At 34.3% G+C, this 22,881-nt stretch overlaps 2 protein-coding genes across 2 annotated transcripts in view; one reads left to right on the top strand and one right to left on the bottom strand.

Annotated features, from left to right (window-relative positions):
* LOC111908033 (protein NRT1/ PTR FAMILY 5.2) overlaps nucleotides 1-7,010 on the top strand; it is an 8,502-nt gene extending 1,492 nt beyond the window's left edge. The window contains exons 3-4 of the mRNA XM_023903853.3: nucleotides 5,242-5,801; nucleotides 5,882-7,010. Of these exons, the coding sequence (XP_023759621.1) occupies nucleotides 5,242-5,801; nucleotides 5,882-6,779 (1,458 nt within the window). The 3' untranslated portion in view covers nucleotides 6,780-7,010. The remainder of the gene's footprint in view (nucleotides 1-5,241; nucleotides 5,802-5,881) is intronic.
* Nucleotides 7,011-7,174: 164 nt separating this feature from the next.
* Nucleotides 7,175-10,670, bottom strand: LOC111908042 (protein unc-13 homolog). Its single transcript, XM_052764990.1, has 5 exons — nucleotides 10,143-10,670; nucleotides 9,141-10,016; nucleotides 8,602-9,054; nucleotides 8,329-8,515; nucleotides 7,175-8,148 (listed from the first exon to the last, which is right to left on the bottom strand). The coding sequence occupies exons 1-5, from the start codon at nucleotides 10,668-10,670 to the stop codon at nucleotides 7,175-7,177; spliced, it is 3,018 nt and encodes a 1,005-aa protein (XP_052620950.1).
* Between the last annotated feature and the right edge of the window lie 12,211 nt (nucleotides 10,671-22,881).

Genomic DNA, 22,881 nt, shown 5'->3' with positions numbered 1-22,881 from the left:
ATATATATATATATATATATATATATATATGTTTTTTAAAAGTACAAAATATTTATTTTACGTTTTTTAAGTATATACATACCTTTTTAGAAGTATAAATACTGTATTTTTAAATTTTTTTAAGTATAATATATTTTTAGAAATATCCATACAAATTAATATTTCTAAAAATATAAAAATATGTAGTTATACTTCTAAAAAACTACATCTATAAAATACGTATTTATAATTCTAAAAACATTTTTTACGTATTAGATGGTATAACCACACAAAAACACTCACACACACACATATACTCCCTCCGTTCCAAATTAATTGTCCACTTTTGACTTTTGAAGTCTTTTTTCTTCAATTTTGACCTTAACTATTTTTATTTGTGTTATATATTACTTGATGACACTTATAACAATGAAAAGACATTTAAAATGCAATCCATTCATATATTTTGCATCAAGTATTATTATCAAAAAGAAAAAATGTTTAAGGTTAAAGTTGAAGAATAAATACTACAAAAATCAAATGTGGACAATTAATTTGGGATGGAGGTAGTATATATATATATATATATATATATATATATATATATATATATATATATATATATATATATATAAATACTTCAAAATCAAATGTGGACAATTAATTTGGGATGGAGGTAGTATATATATATATATATATATATATATAACGTTTAAAAAGAACGTATATACAATATTTAATTAAACATTTTTTTATATATAAATATAATTTTTCTACATAAATACATATAATATGAAAAAAAGTACTTAGGGTAAAAACGTAAAAAATTAGAAAATTAAAGGTAAAAAAAAAAAAAAAAAAAAAAAAAAAAAAAAAAAAAAACCTTTGAAGTTAAGAGTTTTTTTTTTTTTTTTGCAAAGTTAATATAATGATAACCTGGAAAGCCTATTGTAACCGGTAATAGGTAAAATTGAATATTTTTTGGAAAATATGAGAGCAAAAACGGACACAAAATCCAATTTTAAGCAAAACTGACAAAAACTTTAAAACCTAAGGGTTTTTTTTGTCACTAACAGTGGTGGACGCAGGAAATATCTAACAGTAGTGGAATTAAAAAAAATTTGGTCAAATGTAACATAAACCTGGCAAACGGGTTTGTCAGGTCGGGTCGGGTCAGACGGAGACAAGGCAAAACCAAAATCTGTCAAACTTAAACGAACTAAAATAAAAAAAAAAAAACATTTACTAAAAAAATAGTTTGAGAAACATTAAACAAACCCAAACTTTAAACCAAGTATTTTAGGTTTGATAAAGTTTATAATTTGAACTTCCAAAAGACAGTCTCGAAAGAAAAAAAAAAAAAAAACATCGGCACATATTAACTTTTAATCAAGGCTATCAAGATCAAAATCTTATCTTGAATCGTTTTTCATTTTACAAAATTATGATCGTAAAATCGAACTAAAATCGTAAGATTCTACCTAATAAACAAACTTTCCATAATAGTTATAATTATATATATATATATATATATATATATATATATATATATATATATAATATATATATATATATATATATATATATATATATATATATTAAAAGGGATATTTGAAATATTTGAAAAATAATCCACAACAACACTACACCAAAAAAGTTACCATTTACTATAATAATATTTAATGTCATCCATTAATTTTTAACTAGTTATAAAAAATAAATAAAAACTTATTTTTATTATAGTCTATTATAATCATATTTATTTGCAGCCATTAATTCCAAAACAACCTCCTCACAAAAACGTTTTTATTTTCATCTATACACTGTAAAGCCCATGTAAAAACTACATAGACTCTAAAGCCCATGTGAAAATTAAAATTACTGACCCTAAAAATGCTATTAACCTAGATATTCTTCAACGTTATCTCGGTCTATCTTCCTAAAAGTCAGCCGCAACATGGTCTCGCATACATCAATGATCAAACCACACAAAGCAAATGACCAAGATAAGGCAAACAATTGCAACATCCATTTTACATTTCTTTTTAATATTTTAGTGTTAACAAAAAAAGTACCTTCAAAATTGGTGGGATTAGATCGCTTACCTTTTTTTCACTTGTAACCCTAAATAGAGAAAACCCTTTTATCTTTCTATTGCTTCGGTATTATTATTCATCGGGACCCATATAGGTCCGCCATCGGTCATTAATATATATATATATATATATATATATATATATATATATATATATATATATATATATATATATATATATATATATATATATATATATATATATATATATATATATATATATATATATATATATACTTTTATCTTTCTATTGCTTCGGTATTATTATTCATCGGGACCCATATAGGTCCGCCATCGGTCATTAATATATATATATATATATATATATATATATATATATATATATATATATATATATATATATATATATTATATATATATATATATATATATATATATATATATATATATATACTTTTATCTTTCTATTGCTTCGGTATTATTATTCATCGGGACCCATATAGGTCCGCCATCGGTCATTAATATATATATATATATATATATATATATATATATATATATATATATATATATATATATATATATATATATATCACTATTAGAAATTGAGGTATGCGCCCCTTGATTTACTTTCAAGATTTTCAAAATTTTATTATTATCTTTTTCGTACATCACATTTTTTTGCTGAACACCTACTATGCTATATATATTATAGTTGAAAATAAAAATTATGTAAAAGAAAGATAAATGCGAAATTTATAAAAATCTTGGAAGTAAATCAAGTTATAAGATGAAATATAAGAACATTGGACAATTACAATGTATATATGATATAAAACGACGTAGTATGGTGAGTTTGGGTACCTAAACTTATATACCGTTAAATATATATTCACTTTTCATATATATATATATATATATATATATATATATATATATATATTAGAAATTGAGGTATCAACGAACAATTCCGCCACTAAAAGCTATGTACAACGGATTAATTGTCTGTAGAAAAAACCATTGTCATTAATTGTTAGCAACATATCCTGCGACAAATTAGTGACATAATAACGATGCCACAAATTACTCTAGGAACCTCTAGATTCCGTCGCTGAATATTAATAAATAAACAATTTTTTTGTTTTAACAACGATCTGTAGGCGTCGAATCTGTTTTTCGATAATATGAATTGACAAATGTATGTCAAACTATATATGCCAAAATCAAAACTTTAACATTCAACTACCATAATAAATATTAATATTTGATAAGTAAAATAAAAATTCTTCAAAAGTATTGAAACCAAATTACAAAATCAAATTGTCAAAGTACTGAAACCAAATTACAAAATCAAAAGGGTCGAAGCAAAGCAGGTGAGTAATCTTGGCTATTTCTTGTTTTTTGTCTCAAAATTTTTAAGTTTTTCCTTAAGCACTTCCTTCGTCTCATCATGATTACAATCAACAATAACCTACAAAGAACCGATAGAAAATTTACACCTAATAAAACATCAAACCATATTATTCACTTAATAAGGACACACTTTCAGATTGAAATATATATATATATATATATATATATATATATATATATATATATATATATATATATATATATATATATATATATAAACATTTTAAAGCAACAATAACCAAGTTACACCTACTTAAACATCAAGTCATATCATTCAATTAATAGCAACATATTTTCAACTTGTATAAAAGACCATCAATGATTAATAGCAAAGTATTTTCTACTTGAAAAAAATAGCAATAAATAATGAACTAATAGCAACTTATATTTTAACTTAGAAAATAATTTAATCATATAATGAAGTAAAATATTCCCTCATTAGATGTATCGACAATTCCGGAACACCTAACACAAAGTCCCTTGTGATATCTTTTTATAAGTCTTTAAAAATACACTAAATGTCAAATATTTTTATTAAAAAGAAGTTGTTGCATTTTTTTTTGCTGATTTTCCCGATTTACAAATGACTTATCATCCGCAACATATAAACGCAAATCTTCTAATGGTTAATGAAATATCTAATATTTGCAAAAGGGAAGTGATTCGTACAGAACAGTTTTTTGTCATACACAACAATTCATGCATTATATAGTTGTACAATACAACATTTTAAAGCACCAATTGTTATGTATGGAGAAAAATTGTTGTGTACGGATCAGCTCCCTTTGCAAAATTTAAAGAAGAGATCATTTACCTTAATCTTATCTTCTATTTCCCTACGATTTTGGGGAATAGACGAAGAGGTAGGAGGCGGGACAATTTTGTGAATTAGAGATAAAACCTAGCAAATATTTGGGGGCGGGAAGAAGCGGGTTAAATAAAAATTTAGATTTCAACTTCAATTTGGGAGACAATTTATTGAGAGGGAATTCAAAAGGCAAGCGAGAAATTATTATAGTGACTGATCTAGGGCTTATATTCGAGAAGAGATCTTTTTTCTTGTAACGGTGAATGAAATATATATTTAAAAAAAAAAAAAAAACAATAGCAAGAAGCTATGGAAGATAGAACATGGAAGGATACGTACAATGAAAAAAAAAAAACAGAGAATTAAGGGATTATTTCCGTCTCAAATCACTAGTGAATCCCTCGTCGAACCGTCGGTAATACCTCTTTAAAAGTTGCATTTCATTATTTATCATTAAATATATTTTCCGTTGTTGATCCATCGGAAAACTATCGTTGATTTAGCTAGAGATTTAGTATGTCGTTGATTCTGCCGCCGAAAGTCCATATTTCGGTGTGTGTGTGTGTATATATATATATATATATATATATATATATATATATATATATATATATATATATATATATATATATAGCTAGGGATTTAGTATGTCGTTGATTCTGCCGCCGAAAGTCCATATTTCGGTGTGTGTCTATATATATATATATATATATATATATATATATATATATATATATATATAGCTATGGATTTAGTATGTCGTTGATTCTGCCGCCGAAAGTCCATATTTCGGCGTGTCTATATATATATATATATATATATATATATATATATATATATCTATATATATATATGGCAAAACACCTTTACACCTATAACAAAAGATTTAAAATATAAATGTTCGCAAAAAAATGGTACATGCACACTTTTCTAGTGATGTACTATATTACGATTAGCCACCTATAACAACAAAGTGTTTTAACAGGGAATGTGCTTACTCACACTATCAGTTTCACTACCCGGACTAAAGCCTCCAAGTTGTGATTCTGGGACCGACTGCAAGAAAGTTTCAACGTTGCAGCTAGCCGTATTCTTTGGGGCCCTTTATACACTTGCTGTCGGAACAGGTGGCACCAAGCCTAATATCTCCACCATTGGCGCTGATCAATTCGATGACTTTGACCCAAAAGAGAAGGCTCAAAAACTTTCCTTCTTTAATTGGTGGATGTTTAGCATCTTCTTCGGTACCCTCTTTGCTAACACAGTTCTCGTCTACATACAAGACAATGTCGGATGGTCCCTGGGTTATGGCCTCCCTACTCTTGGCCTTTTGATATCGATATTGATATTCTTGGCTGGAACACCTTTTTACAGGCACAAGGTTCCGACCGGCAGCCCCTTCACTAAGATGGGTAGGGTCATTCTTGTTGCTGTGAAGAAGTGGAAGGTACCTCTCCCCACTGACCCAAAACAACTTTATGAACTTGACCCGACTGAGTATTCTAAGAAAGGAAAATATAGGATCGATTCCACTCCCACACTCAGGTATGCACATCATCTTGTTTTAGCTTGGTAAACTCTTTATGTTTCTAAAAAATACTATTCCCTTACATGATTTTATTCAGGTTCTTAAACAAGGCATGCGTTAGAACAGAGGACATCACAATTCCATGGATGCTATGTCCTGTAACCGAGGTTGAAGAAACCAAACAAATACTAAGAATGATCCCGATCTTGATAGCAACCATTATCCCAAGCACAATGATCGCACAGATTAGTACACTTTTTGTTAAGCAAGGAACAACTCTCGAGAGAAAAATCGGAAGCTTTGAAATCCCACCAGCCAGCTTAGCAGGATTTGTGACCCTTTCCATGCTTATATGCGTAGTGCTTTATGACCGCTTCTTTGTCAAAATAATGGCAAAATGGACCAAAAACCCACGAGGGATCACACTCCTCCAAAGAATGGGAACAGGCATGGTTATTCACATCATCATAATGGTAGTAGCATCTTTAACTGATAGATATAGGCTAAGTGTCGCCAAAGATCATGGTGTAGTGGAGAGTGGGAAGCAAGTTCCTTTGTCAATATTCGTCCTGCTACCTCAGTTCGTATTAATGGGAATGGCAGATTCATTTCTTGAGGTGGCCAAGATTGAGTTCTTCTATGATCAAGCACCCGAAAGCATGAAGAGTCTTGGGACATCATATTCCATGACAAGCCTTGGGCTTGGAAGTTTCTTTAGTAGTTTTCTCTTATCTACGGTTTCTCATATTACCATGAGGAATGGTCATAAGGGGTGGATCTTGAATAACCTCAATGCCTCTCATCTCGACTATTACTATGCTTTTTTTGCCGTGCTCAACCTTTTGAACTTCATTTTCTTTCTTGTAATGACCAAGTTTTATGTATACAAAGCTGAGGTCTCAGACTCTATGATCATTCTTCAAGAAGAGTTGAAGTCAAACATTGAACATACAGTTGCTAAACAAGAAGCGGCATCAAGATTCAACTTGACTTGAAGATCTAATCTTGAAAAAAGAAAATATTTATAATGAAATATAAAAGGATTGATTTTTGTACGTAAAACTGTATACGTACATGTGATGTTGGTGCATTGTTGTAAACATGTATGTGTAGTTGTTTCTCTGTTTTTGATCATGTTGCACCAATGATTTTGTATAACAATGCATTTAGAAGATGAAATTATTTACAGAAAATGAATATACATTGTACAATGAATGAAGAATAAAGTTCTTTGAAAAACCCGAAGTCCACCTCCCGAAAAACCAGAATTTACAAGATGTTGATATCCCGCTTCAATTGTATTTTCCCTCTAGAAATAGAATCCCTTAAATTTGAGATTATTAGAATTAGTCGATCCTTGTGCGATTTATCTATTTCATTTAAAGCATATTTAGGCCCGCTTGGCTAGCTGGAAAGTTCTCTTCAAGAATGAATTTGCAATACGATCTTTTCTATGGCACAAAACGCGTAACATAGTGTTAGGGTCACTGCTACACCACCTTCCGGTGGTGGGAGGCATAGGCAATGTTTGCCCTGAACTTACTCCAATACCGCTAGCCTCACAGGCTACCACAGTGAAGTCCTCAATCAATTCCTCGGTTGACTTCCCCATTAAGGCCACAACTCCTTCCACAGTCTCAGCCTCCTTTTCTACCACATCCTCCTGGAGTACAAGCCCTTCTCCATAAGTAGTAAATACCTTCTTCAAATGCCTTAAATCATCTTCAATCATCTCATGATCCACCCTGGTGAAACATCGCGTCCCTCCACCAGCTATTAAAACCATAAGGTAAGCTTCGAAAGAAGCCTTCATGACTTCTTTAATTGCCAAAGGTTGAGCTCGTTCTGTAACGATAGCACTTAATAGGGTCAGATTCTGTTTGAGAACTCTAAGAGCTGGGCTAATTCGGGCATTCACTACATGACCTACGTATAGGCTGCCGTAAAGAACCGAGTTTGAATCAAGAAATATCAAGCGGTAGGCTGCGACCTCAGACACATGTTGAGTGGCGGCCATAATGGAGGATCGAGCATGCTCAAAGTGGGCCCCACCGGCTGCATGGCGTCGGCTACTGCTAGCACGGTTTTTATGTGAAGGAATAATTCTAGAGGAATGGGCAAAACACTTTTCAAGGGAAGTAAGTTGGGAAATAAGGTAGTGTAAGGTGTTGAGACGGATGTAGAGACGTTGTGTTCCACGACTGGTGGAAGGGCGTGGATGGTTGCCTTCCTCCAACCCCAAATGATACGGACTCATTCCTGATACTGCACAAGGTGTTGCCTTTTTCCAGAGTTTGGCTAATTTTGATCCTCGACTACATCTTGTTAGAGGAGGGAGTGCCGGAATATAGTTTTGTTTTGTACCTGAGAAGAATCAATAAGCACATACCATTTTTAAAAGTTAGAGAATATTCCAAATAAAACTGATACCATATGTTTGATGAGATCTTATTATATCCAATATATTAGATACATGGGAGTCCTAGCTTTTTTCAAACCAAAAAGCTTGTTAACATTAAAAATGAAAAAACAACATATGTGTACCGCATGAGGCAACGAAAGTAGTATAGTCTCGCAGAATTCTCTCAACTCCATCTGCAAAATCTTCAACCATAGTTTCAGCTATAGCAATTGGAATCTCAAAGAAGGAAACCAGAAGATCTCTAGCCTGCTTTAGTAGCTCTACGGCTGATTGTGCGTAAGGCTCAGTTTTGGACTTTGGATTCCATGTCTTGGTTAAAAAAAAAATGAAGAAATTAATTGAGTTAACATAATTATTAAATTACTTAAATAGTTATTTTTAACTTTTTTACGTACTTCAGATTCTTTAGCTCGGTGAACAACCTCTCTGATTTTTTTCAGCCTGCCGCCAACGGACTGCTTCAAAAATTTTGCAATGATGGAATCGACTTCGTATGGGACCATCTCCCTTATAACATTCTTTCCACCATCTTCACATTCTACAGAGTCTTCTACAATCATGTTAACCAGCACCTTTTCAAGCTTGTCTGCTCGATGTAAGACTGTGAGCATCTCGTGGCTGATGTCAGAGTTACATGACAAGAATTGCTTCAACAAGACACCGTAGCATGAGTGCAGTGTCAAGGCTCCAACTCCACCTGATATAGGGTTCCATCTCTTCAACACCACACAATAAGTTTCCTTCTCTTTAAACGCTAATTCCTCTGTTTCATTTGCTAATTGGACAAGTGTTTCACACACTTGTTGTGATGGCATGTTTCTGCTTATCAAATTTCGGTTCCCTACCATCTGTTACATGTATGATAGATAGATATATACTACCTCATCAAGTCCCAATATTAAATTATTTATGAAATCGTGTGTGAATTAATTACCTTGGCGAATGCTTTCTTTAAAGATGATCTGGTGTACTGGTCAACATTATTCCCTGTAGAATCTGAAGTTAGATCGCCTTTCAGTTCATATCCATATCCAGGTACGTCTTCTTCCAAGATTCTGGTGGCCGAGAAAACCAGAGGAAGAATATGCTCCATTACACCAATCGTTCCTTTGTTAAAACTTTCATGGTAATCCAATAATCGGTTCTCGCACCACTTAGTCATTGAAGTCAAGACAGAAGACAACATCTTTACATAGACGGGCTCTCTATCAACTTTCTTGGAGTCGTTTGCCACTTCTGTCAACATGGTCAAGGAGGCACTAAGAAGATCATTCTCCACGTGTCCTGTCGTAACATATTGCTCGAAAAGTACCCAAGTGAGACACAAGTCATGCATGGGCTTGTTGATTCCGAAAGTACTCCATGTTTTCTTCATAAGCTCGAGGAGATCATCCACCTCGTCAAGAATGCTAGTCTGGTCTTTTGAGTCGAAGATGGAATGAAGGAGGGCAGAATAGAGGTTGACGTTGAATGGGAAACCGTCAGCCCAGTGGCAAACATCAGTTGGGCACCCATCGGCACTCCTCCATGCCAGTGAAACCACACAATTACACACATTTCTCATGGTCTCAGAGTTTTTTCCGGTATCAATTGGCTTAACATCGCTGCTACGAACCACCTCTCGAAGACACATTGCAAAGGAGTCAGATTTGTCCAGGGGGTTTGAGGGGTGAAGGAGGAGTCCTGCCTCGAGGATCTTTAGTTGACGTTTTTGCCAGATGTGATACTCTTTTGAATCGTTGAATTCAGATGGCTTTAGATGCCGGAGGAGCTCTAATGGAAGAATGATCGTCTCTGCACGTCTTCCCATCTATATATTGTTTTATTCAATTTGTTAGCCCTAGTTATGAAATTAATTAAAGAAGCATGAATGCCAGATCGATCATTCAAAAATTTGATGTAATTAATGATCGATGTGAAACATTTAATTACTTGCCTGTCCAACGAGGGTTCTCATGAGTGTCTTTCGCAGCCTGTTATCACTTGCCTCCGGCACGTTCATCTGTTGTCGCATGATCTCTGCGGACGTCAATGGCCTCCTGGACCTCCCAGGTACAGTCGAAAATCCAATGCCGGGGCTCGCATTTCCATGGTGTCCTCCGGGAGACATGGGATTCGTCCCACATGAGTTGCTTCTCCGTGAAGAATGAGATTGTTTTAGCATCTTTAACCCAAGCGCCCTCTTGATTTTACTCGTTACTGCCATCCCCACCCCATGACCCCCTGCTTTTGCCGGAGATCCAGTACCACCAGACGCATGATCCCCTCCATTACTTTCCGACGAGTAAAATTGGATGGCATTACGACCTCCGAAACCTGGCGAAGATCTGCATGACGTGAAGAATATTTCATAAGCGGTCGTACGAATGTCATCATGGTCAAGGCCTTCGAGGGTTCCAAAAGGCCAACAAAGGTCGTGATCTAGGCGGATGGTGGTGGTGGTGGTGTTATCATATTGTGGCATGGTGGTAATTATTGGTTAAGATGGCAAGGGGTTGTCAAATTCCGTCCAAGAGATACGTCGTCAGATATCCGGCGGAAAAGACATACGAGAGCACCTCAACATCCTTTTTAATTTTTATTAATCTTTAAAAATTGGAAAACAACAAGGATGAGGAGAGAGACAAATAGGTCGTTAAGTTTCTCTGGACATAGATATACATGTTTTTTCAAAGGCCATCATTTTTTTATAGAAGCCAAGTGCATGGTTCAACAGCCATAATAATTATTGTTGCCTTTGGTATTATATAACAAAGATATTTACTTATCCAAAAAAAAATCCAAAAAAAATCCAAGACAACGAGACTATCTTGAGATAAGGTCGTCCGGTATACCCAAGACGAAAGTTTTCATTGTCTAGCAGACCATGAACCACGATCGTGCACACCATCTTGGTGCCTCGTTATGGCTCGTGGTCGTGGTAGTTCATGTTGGGGAGGACAGAGGAGAACGACCAATCAAGTCTCTATTCTCCTCTCTTCCTTTCTTCTTCTCTCTTGCTGACCACGAGGAAGACGATGTTGAGCACCATCCCGGCTATGTTGAGGAAGACGATGACGGTGACGTAGAGGTGGAAGGAGGTTGTGGTCGTGAAGACCATACCGGATGGTCTAATTGATTACATGCACCGATGGTGCAATACAAGTAAACATATTGATATAAGATTTTTATGGAATTAATGGTCTTAGTATCGAAGAAATATGAACTTTAGTCGACAATTAAATACGAAAAAAAAAAATCTAACCAACTAGTTTGCTAAACAAAATAGATACAAAATAATAACGAAAGTAAAATAAAGTACTTAAACAATACCAACAAAAATATCTACTAGATCCATTATAGATGTGATCTCTATTTCAATAAATAATAATCTTTTGTGTTAAATGTCACGTTTAGATAGGTGGGTTGGTATTCCTCTCAACATAATTTTCTCTTGACACATTACCTGTTATGTTGTTCTTCATACCACTTTATTTTTATTAGAAATACCATCACACCACTTTAAAAAGGAAAAATAAAAAGTAAAAAGCTAATTGACATTGCTTCCTTTTTCTTCTTAACGATGCACTGAGTTATGTTGCCGTATCAATACCTCTTAACATAACATTGCATGGGGCCGTGTTACAAAGCCCTTAAATGCGTTTAAAGGGTGTCACATAGGATCCTCCATGCAATGGATGACCCACACCAAGCCCTATAAATCACGTTTTGCAACGTGTCATCTTCGTATTTCTTCCTAAGAGATCCCCCATGCATACCAAACTATATTTACCAAATTGCCTTTCTATTTCTACATATATAGTAAGAGATCATGCATATCATTAACAAGAAAAATTAATGTAAATTATGTGTCACTACAAGAAAAACGTAAACTAGTGACGGAAACAAAGTGGTCATTAACAATAGAAGAGTGGTCACGATTTAGTGACGAGAATATTGGTGGTCACATTTAAGCGATCACTAAATTACAGTGATCATGATATCTTTGACGAATTTTACCGTCACTAAAAAGTAGTCAAAGTCGTCACTCTTTTATCCAACTAGTGTCCATGAAACCTCGTCAATGATTTTGGTTGCTTTTTTTACAAATTGATATGTAAGGAAGAAGAATCCATGAATATTGATACAATAATATAATTTTGTTTATTTTTAACTAAACAGATTCATTGGGTAACAAACTTATGCTAACAAGAACTTCAATTGTGTCAACAAATTTGATTGTTCTAGTGGAATTTTGATATGGGGTACAAACATTGTTAATATATTATATGTAGTTATCCAATATCGAGCATTAAAAATATGTTATAATCTCTTTAGTTGAAGGTGCAATAACATGAAAAATGTTTACAAATAATATTTTATATATGTATAAAACAATTTTTTGGGATACTATAGTACCCCAACGCCCCATCTAGCTCTGCCACTGGATTGTTCCTCTACAAAGCTCGGGCATTTCATGAGCATCTCTTCGCCTACCATCTGGACCAAGATTGCATTGATAATAATGAGGAGTTTCATCTATGAAGCATGTAATGATTAAAGATAAGAAGGATAAAGGAGGTAATAAAAAGAAAAATCAAAGGCACATTTGGTATAATATTTGTTTGGGTAAATGTCACTGTGACCCAACAAACTAACATATTATGTTTTAAAATGTCATTTATCTTATTTTTTTTGCATTACAAGGGTGTATACTTGATTTTTATGTTTTAAAATGTCCTTATTTTTTAATTTCTTAACTTGTTACCGGTAAGAAGTCCAGTTAGCAAGTTTAATATCCATTTCATTAAATGATTTCACCACCACCATCTATAACCACTGAAGCCACTATATACAACCACCTGAAGCTAACACTACCAGAAGCTAATAACGACGAAGAAAACACTAATGGTAGCATAAACATTGCAACTTGGTAATTCCAACTATTCAGAATCAATCTGCAGCAAAATTCTAAATCATAAATGATTCTATGGGAAGGATGTGAAAGATTTGTAGTGGGATCAATCTACATCTACATGAAAGATTTCGGGTCACCACCAACACCACCATCGGACACCTACCTCTCCCACCACCATCCACCAATCACTGTCAAACACATTGCAAATCTAATAAACCCAGAACACTAAAAAGCCTAGAAAAAAATTCAGATCATCTGCAATCAAACATTAATCCAAACCACCACCGCCTCTTACAAAAATCAAACCAATAAATTAGAAGTGAAGGGGTGAAACAAAAACCAATCTTTCAATACTTGTCCCATGAACATGAATAGGTTCTTAGCGACCACCATCTGTGGCAGATTAACAACCATCTTCACCATCGTTTGTAGCGGATCAAAAACCATCGTTGCTGTCTGTGGCAGATCAACAACCAACGTCGTCGTCGTTTCCGTATGTGGTGGATCACAACCATCGTCGTCTTCGTTTTGTAGCGAATCAACAACTATGATCGTCGTCTGTGGCAAATCAACAAGCATCGCCGCCATCATTTCCGTCATTCAGATCTGGTAAAACTAGGGCTACAACTGAAATCTTTCCCGAATCATAAACGATTATGTGTAATGGTTGCATAATCAATGGTATTGATTTTTCGGTGATAAGTTGGTCGGGGGCAGAAGCATATTAGCTGTGGTGGGGGTTTGGTGGTTAAGGAGAGTTCCAGATATGAAGGTGAATAGAGGAGTACAGTAAACATAAATGATGGTTAAATTTTGAAGTGATTTACATTGTGGGTCCTAATGTAAGGTAAAGGGAATCCACGGTGGAATAAGTAAGCCATATTATTTGATATTATTTATATTTGGCATGAGAAACCGGTAGTAGGAGGTAAGTTACCTAGATTAACAGGTTAATATCAAGTTTACACCCCTCAAATGCAAAAAAAAAAAATGATCAAGGACCTTTTAAAACAAAAGGTGTTAGTTTGTTGGGTCATAGTGACATTTATCGTATTTGTTTTTGGTCAAAAGTTCAGGCGTAATGGTTTATTGGAGTTGTACGACTAGTGTTGGACTAATAAAAAGAAGCAAAAAAAATATCATGTATTATTTTAATTATTTATCTTTCATTTTGTTAATGAACCAACTTGTTCACCCCGTGATACTGTTTTGCAAACTATAAAAAAACAGAAAGAGAGGCAAGAATCAAGTATTTGCATTAAAACAGAGATAGAAATGTTGAACTTGAGATTATTTAGAAGTATCTTGAGATTCGAAACTTTTATTCTGAACATGAAAAATAGCATAAACGCTCAAAATTTATTTCTTTTCTTATCATTTTATTTCCGCCTTTCATTGTACCTGTTTCTAAGCAGTTGACCTGTCTGAGAGGGTAAAACAGTAATTCCACTACATATCTCTTCCCTGAAACACAATTCCAAAAGAACCCTGGCTGACCAGAGCCTATTTTCTTAAAGATAAAATGTAACCAAATATCATACAATTACACTAGTTTTTTGAATTTTCTATAGTTTATTTCGCCAAACTTAATTAACTTAGTGGTAATCTGCATTACGATATTTACATGATTTTATCCATCCCTTATGAAAAAAGTGAACTTTCATCAAACTCTTCCATTAATTTTCCTTGCTTTAAATTACTAAAATTCATTGGCATAAATTACATACATGTTCAGACATATATCACAACCCATATGCTAGTTATATTATCAGTAAAGTTATGTTTGCTCTCCTGAGTAAAATTTGATATAAAAATTATTGTTCTATATACATAACTAAAGTTAAAGATACATTGAAATACCTTATAAATGGTACTTTAGACCGATATCAGAATTTGAGTTAATAATGTTTGATTATTCAGGTCTGTACTATTAAACTCCAAAAATAACGTGAACCTCATAAGTTATTGATGCTGCAAAAACTGCATTAATAAGGCCTGTCCTCGGGTTGTTTCTTTGGTAGTTCGTGATGCAGTTGATCTCATGATGAACAAACTATGTTAGTCTTGAAAAAGCAACCCAAAAAAGTAATTTTTTTTTAAAAATATGTATATATGTTTTTTTTCCAGAGATGGAAGAGTCTCGATAGCATTGGAGAGTTGAACAATTATAGTCCATTTAGGTATTTTTGTCTACTTCCTTCGCCCTGGTTGATTAAGTTAATTACTAATCTTGAATTCATAAGGAAACATAAATCAATGTATATATGGACATAAATTTATGATAAAAATGTAGTAAAGATGCATCTAAACTCATATCTTGGTCCTTTGTGGCTTTGTCTTATGAACTATGTTCATCCAGGACGTGTCCATATGCTATGGTAGAAGAAAAATTGTTGAAAACGGTATAAATGAATAATCAACTAGGTGTGAGACCCATGTATTACATGAGTTTATTTTAAAAAAAAAACATAAATATAAAATTTTAACAATTTGAAAAGTTTGAATTTATAAGAAAAATGATGAATCTTTTGAATTATTAAAATTAAAGAGACTTTAATTTATTAGATACATTACATATATAAACCATTTCTAATAAATACCTTACATATATATTACCTTACATATTAAATGTGAAATTTTAATTTAATAAAATGAAAAATACAATAAAATGACAAGTGAAAAATAGAAAATTTAAAAATGTTAGAAAATGTCATGTGTTCAAATGAAGGATAAGAGGACATGTGACAAAAAAACCTTCATTTATTATAGTAGATCACAAGGATATAATATGTTAAAACCAAATACTCCATTTGTGTATTATAATATCAGATGATAATGATATTAATGAGCAATTTTTGATGGGTGGAAGGGATTCAGTTTCATTCTTCATTTTTTGTATTAAAAGACAAAAATACCCTCGTTACCGATATAAATAAAAACTAAACATTTAATTATAATTGAAAAATTATAGAGTTTTTCAATTTTATTATCGAATTCCACTTCATTTTCAATTAAGCAAATGTATGTTCAGATTCCAATTCCTTTGAGTGGGTGTTTACTATTTAGTTTGCATACTGCTTTTACAACGAATGGAATCCATCAAAGGTTGATTTTTGGTATTTGAGATAATTGTACTTTGTCACATAAATATAATGGAATCCAATAAAATAATTCAATAGTTATAAATTTTTACTATTCTTAAAACTTTTAATTTTATTTGTTTCAATATGACGAGGGGCATTTTGGTGAGAAGATCAAGATTCCCAAGGTTAAAATCGTCCAATCCATGGACCGGGTGAAATATGCAAATGGGAGTGGATTCTCAAGCAATTAACAGAACTAAAAAGAAAAAATAAGACACAGACAATGCCAAACACGCAAGTCTTTATTAGAGAAAGCTACACAAAAACTCTAATTATTTGTGATTCCTTTTTCTATCTGACATACCCAACATGGCATCTAAATATATATGTATACAACCCAACACGATTGTATATATCTAGGAATCTAGATTTAATTTAAATCATATAATTATCTAGAATAGACCCTCTATATATGGAATAGATAATTATCTCATATTTAAATTAAACTGATAACTTGGACTGCACTCCAAACTATTATGCTGAACCCGATCCACGCCTCAAGCCACAAACGGACTCAGATAATTCGCCAACAATTACCCCCTGAATTTCTGAGTAGAGAGTAATTCATGCACACCAAGTAACGGTCTCATTTCCAAAAACTTTATGCACGCTAAGGCCTTCGTTAGGGGATCCGCCACTTGCTCATTTCCTTTCACATATTCAACTTCGACTTGCTCGTTTTCCACATGCTCTCGTATGAAGTGGAAATGTGTGTGAATATGCTTGCTCCTTCCATGAAACACTGGGTTTTTAGACAATGCAATAGCCGACTTGTTATCTATGAGAATTAACACCTTTTGTTTCTCTAATCCCGTCACCACTGCAAGCAACTCCCTTAGCCAAACCGCTTGACATGCAGCCGAGGTAGCTGCCATGAATTCGGCTTCACATGAAGATAGAGCAACCGTTTCTTGTTTTTGTGAACACCGTGTGATTGGAGATTTTCCAAGAAAGAAGATATGACCGGTAGTGCTTCCACCGTCATCCACGTCTACATTATGACTACTGTCGCTATAACCCAAAAGTTTCAACTCATCACTTCTCTCATATTTTATTCCAAACGAGATTGTTCCACATAGGTAACGAAGAATTGGCTTGATTGCGCGCATGTGATTCTCTCGGACTTTGCATATAACAACTTACTACTCCGACCGAGTAAGATAAGTCTGGACGAGTATGTAGAAGGTAGCGCAAACAACCCACTATCCTTCTATAATGAGTGGCTTCAACTTCGGGTTCATTCTCGGCTTTTGACAATTTTAGTCCCGGTTCCAATGGACATTGTGTCGCATTACAATCTTCCATGCCCGCTTCTTTTAAGATCTTCATGGCATAGTTTTCTTTCTTGATCGTCACACAATCCCTTTCTTGAGATACTTCAATGCCCAAGTAATACGTTAACAACCCAAGGTCTGACATTTCAAATTTTGACGACATCATTCTTTTGAATTGATTTGTAATTTCCTAACATGTTCCCGTTACGACTAAATCATCCACATACACGGCCACGATGATGAATTCGCCTTTAGACACCTTTTTATAAACTGCCGATTCTTGCAAACATCGTTTAAAATCCATTCCTCGTAAGATGCTATCAAGTTTTATGTTCCACACCCTTGGTGCTTGTCGTAAGCCATACAATGCTTTCGCTAACTTGTAAACTTTTCCTCTCTCTCCCGGCTTTTCGAAACCTTCGGGTTGACTCACGTAAACTTCTTCTTTGAAATCACCACGTAAGAAGGCCGTTTTCACGTCTAAGTGGTAAATCTTCCATCCCTTCCTGGCTGCGAGAGCAATTAAGAGTCGAATTGTCTCGAGACGAGCTACCGACGCAAAGACTTCATCAAAATCAATGTCGGATTCTTGTACATAGCCTTTTGCAACTAGTCGCGCCTTGTACCTTGATATCGATCCGTCCGCATTTCTTTTGATTTTATATAACCACTTTAGGCCGATTGGTTTAACATTCTTGGGTAGAGGCACTAGTTTCCATGTGTTATTCTTCTCAATTGAATGAATCTCGATTTTCATTGCCTTATGCCATTCAGGTACCACAATGGCTTCATTAAAGTTCCTTGGTTCCTCATCATAAGTTAACATTAATTCGTAAAAGTTTAACTCATAATCGTTTAAACGGATTGGTAAAACAGAGACACGATTTGATCGACGTACCGGGGCTATTTCGTCTTCACTATGGTTGTCAAAGTTGTTGTGAACTTCGCTCCAATCATGCCCTATGTTTTCTTCGTGGTTTTCTTGTCTTGGACTGTTCACATCAACTTGTTGGGTCTAATTAGAGGGCTGATTAGGTCCAATAGCTGCTGGGTTTAATTGGTTGGATCTTGAGTTCTCGACCCAATGCACATTAAATGTTCCTGATTCCATATTTGATGCAACTGTGCACGAGGTGTTTTCTGAGTTCCACTTCCATGCTAATTTTTCATCATAAATTACATTGTAACTTATAATTATTTTATTTTCATAAGGGTTGTAAAGTCGTACACCTCCCGAACCTGGTTCTTTGCCGAAATAGACCAACGTTCTTGATCTATCATCGAGTTTTTTTAAGTACTTTGAAACAATTCTTTCATAAGCGATACACCCAAACACTTTTAAATCTTGGAGGTTTGGTTTATAACCATAGAATTTTTCAAATGATGTGACTCCTACCAATGCTCGCGTAGGGGTTCGGTTTATAATAAAAGTTGCATGTCGCGCGGCTTCTCCCCAAAATTGGTTTGGAACCTCTTTTGCTTTCATGAGGCAACGTGTCATCTCGATTAGGGTCCGGTTTCGACGTTCTACAATGCCGTTTTGTTGGGGTGAGTATGGAGCCGTTAACATTCTAGCAACACCTTCTTCGCTCCAAAAACGATTAAAATCGTTAAATGTAAATTCACCACCTCTATCTGTGTGAAATGTCTTAATCTCTTTACCCGTTCGATTTTCGATTGACTTTTTAAATCTCTTGATTACATCCGACGCATCGTTCTTGTGCTTCAACAAAAAGGACCACATGTATCTAGAAAAGTCATCAATAAGAACTAATATATAATTATTACCTGCTTGAGTTGGGGGTTCGATTGGTCCGCAAATGTCTCCATGTAACATCTCAAGAACATCTTTTGACTCATAGTTAGACTTCTTTGGGAACGAGTGTTTGTTTTGCTTGCCTATCACACAAATTTCACATATATGATCTTGGTGCTTTATTGCTGGTACTCCGATGGCTAAGTTGTGCATCATATTCACTGCACCAAAGTTAATATGGCCAAGACGCGTGTGCCATAACCAAGACTCATCATCGATTTTTGCTTGCAAACAATAAGGCTTTCCAACTTTTAGTCGTGTTTTGTAGAGACGATTTTCACTTCGTGGGACCTTCATAAGCAACCTTCCATATCTGTCTTTCATTGTTAGATAATCACCATGGAGTCGTATGTCACATCCAAATAATGTTGTTTGGCCAAGACTTATTACATTGCTTCGAAGTGATGGAATGTAGTAAATGTCTTTCATCAATTTTTGTTCTCCATTTTTACCTTCAAACAAAATTGATCCCTTTCCTTCTATACGCACGCACGAACCATCTCCAAACCTCACTCTACCAGTTATTCGCTTATTTAATTCAGAAAAATATGAGTATTTACTGGTCATGTGATTGCTTGCACCATTGTCGAGATACCAAACATCGTCTTCATCTTGGTTAGGCTCGACTTTGGGAGGAACATATTTGTCTTCGTTTAGAAAAATCGTCTCTTCCTTCATCATAAAAAAATGTCCCTTCCTCATGGTTTACACCTCCTTCTCGTGCATCATTTAGGTTTGATTCATGGTTCTTAATTCGATCCGGGCATTTCGAAACAAAGTGACCGTATTTATCGCAACGATAACACTTAATGTTTGAGAGGTCTCTTTTCTCATTACTATTGCTCTTTTTCTTTTCATCTTCCCGGTATTTTGTTGAGTCCCTTTTGTCATAGTTTTGGGTGTTACCCCGACCACGACCACTTCCACGGCCTCGTCGCCCACGGTATGCTCCACGCCCTCTCCCACGGCCTGAGTCTTGGTTTCTTATTGTATTTTCAGTTCTAGAGTAAAGCAACTTTTCACCGGACTCAAGTGCTTTGTCGGAGTCTTTTATTTGTTCTTCGTATGCTTTCAACCTTCCAACAACGTCTTCAAAGGAAGTTGTTTTGAGGTCCAGAACTTGTTCGAGTGCTGCCACGATGTGAATGAAGTGTTTAGGAAGACTTGTGAGGAATTTCTTTACCAGCTTCTCCTGCGAAATTGTTTCTCCAAGTGTCGCTGAAACAGATGCAATACCAGATAACTTTGAAGAAAAGTCATCTATTGAACTCGTGTCCTTCATCCTCAAGCTTTCGAATTCCGAAGTCAATGTTTGTAAGCGTGCTTCCTTTACTCGTTCTGCCCCTAAGTTACGAGTTTTGATTGCTTCCCATATTTCCTTCCCAGTTTTCAGGTTACCGATTTGCAAGATTACATCCTCCGATACTGATTGAAACAACAATCCTTTCACGATGTTGTTCCTTTTGACATTCGTTGAGCCCGGATCAATCACGTCCCACACACCGTGAATACCAAGTAAAACCTCCATCCGCATGCGCCAAATTGTGTAGTTTATCGAGGTCAATTGAGGGAATTGAAACGATAAGGAATGCAATTCTTTTGGTTGCGGGTTTGAGGTCTCGCCCCCTGTCATATTTGATTGCTTTGATTGAATCAGCCACAACACCAATCAAATTTGTCTTCTTCTGATTCTGAAATTGCATCCACGCTCTGATACCAATTCAAGAAATTAACAGAACTAAAAAGAAAAAAATAAGACACAGACAATGCCAAACACGCAAGTCTTTATTAGAGAAAGCTACACAAAAACTCTAATTATTTGTGATTCCTTTTTCTATCTGACATACCCAACATGGCATCTAAATATATATGTATACAACCCAACACGATTGTATATATCTAGGAATCTAGATTTAATTTAAATCATATAATTATCTAGAATAGACCCTCTATATATGGAATAGATAATTATCTCATATTTAAATTAAACTGATAACTTGGACTGCACTCCAAACTATTATGCTGAACCCGATCCACGCCTCAAGAAAAAGACTAAAGATCCACTTCACTAATGGTTTTGTTGCATTTGATTAACTTTACATGACTTGTCTGAATTGGAGAATGATTCAGTTAGTTCACCAACGTTGAATGTTGGCCCTCATAATATATATTGATTGGCATATAAAGTTGTGATATTTGATTTCACTGGAGTTCCTAGTTCACTTCTGGTAACCTGTCATTGGAGAAAGTGATGATAGAATTTATTTCATTAGAGGGTGTTATTAAATTCGTACAAATGACAAGGAAAATCTCAAAGTCTTCAAACAAGGACAGAGTTGTACATGAAAATACTGGTAACGCAAACAACGGAAAGGCATGCATGTTTGGATTTATGTTGTTGCCTGATTATTTTACTATTACAAGGCAATCACCAAAGACATATCCTGCTAGATTGTTGGTATGGCAGGAAGATGGTAGAAAAAACCTTAAGATGACATATGTTAAATTATATGGACGATTGAAAACAGAAATATTGGTTGGTGAGTTGTCTAAAGCATCACCATTGATAGGAATTTCAATTCCATTCTTAAATGTAAAAAATAATGTAATCAGGTAAACAAGAAATCCACAGTACCCGCTACACCCTAAAAGTTGAGCATAGAAATTGATAAAAGTAAAGCGAATTAGAAAGAATAAAACATAATCAAACCTAACAAAACCGAAATCATAGAAATAAACACTATAATCACAACCCAGGACCAAACCATTGTGATTTTCACCTATGGTTTTAGATAGATAGATAGATAGATAGATAGATAGATAGGGAGAGAGAGAAAGAGAGAGAAGGGATACTGGAGACATACCGACGTGAGCAGGTTGATGGGTGAGGATGGAGAGGTGCCAGTGGGCAGGGGCGAACCCAAGATTTTTCCAAAAAGGGGGCACAAAAAATTTATAACTTTTTTAAGGGGGGCAAATTTTTTTGATGAGTAAAAATATATACTTTTGAAGGGTTAAAATATATATATTTTTTAATGATTTTTTTTGTGGGAGCAATTGCCTCCACTGCCCCCACTGTAGGACCGCCCCTGTCGGTGGGCCGACAAGAGGCGGTGCCAAACTGCCAGTGGATGGAGCTACGCTGGTGGTGGTGCTGCGTATATTTCGATTTAGGGCAAATTGCGTATATGTTGACGAGATTCTGGAGACTTTTACTTAACTTTTCACTAAAATTAATTTACTTTTCATTAAAATAAATTAAATAAATATATTTTTTAAACCTAATAAAATAAATATATTTTATATATATATATATATATATATATATATATATATATATATATATATATATATATATATATATATATATATATTATTAAAAGTCCCTATATTTTTATTAAACATAAAAATATTATATTTATCCAATTTAATTGTAGGGACTTTTAATTTTCCGGAAAGTAATCATAATCGTAAATTATCACTAACTACCACTTAATTATGAACCCAATTATCTACAATCAACTTTAGTTTTGATAACTGACTTC

This window comes from Lactuca sativa, chromosome 6 (genome assembly GCF_002870075.4).
Source record: "Lactuca sativa cultivar Salinas chromosome 6, Lsat_Salinas_v11, whole genome shotgun sequence".
Taxonomy (NCBI): domain Eukaryota; kingdom Viridiplantae; phylum Streptophyta; class Magnoliopsida; order Asterales; family Asteraceae; genus Lactuca; species Lactuca sativa.
This window is presented reverse-complemented; position numbering and strand designations above follow the sequence as displayed.

Bases quoted from the DNA above. Each gene is read 5' to 3' on its own strand.
- LOC111908042 (XM_052764990.1), bottom strand. From the start codon at position 10,670: ATGCCACAATATGATAACACCACCACCACCACCATCCGCCTAGATCAC. The intron at 9,055-9,140 runs GTAATTAATTCA...TACATGTAACAG, and splicing joins TAAAGAAAGCATTCGCCAAG to ATGGTAGGGAACCGAAATTT. The intron at 8,516-8,601 runs GTACGTAAAAAA...TTTTTAACCAAG, and splicing joins ACCGAGCTAAAGAATCTGAA to ACATGGAATCCAAAGTCCAA.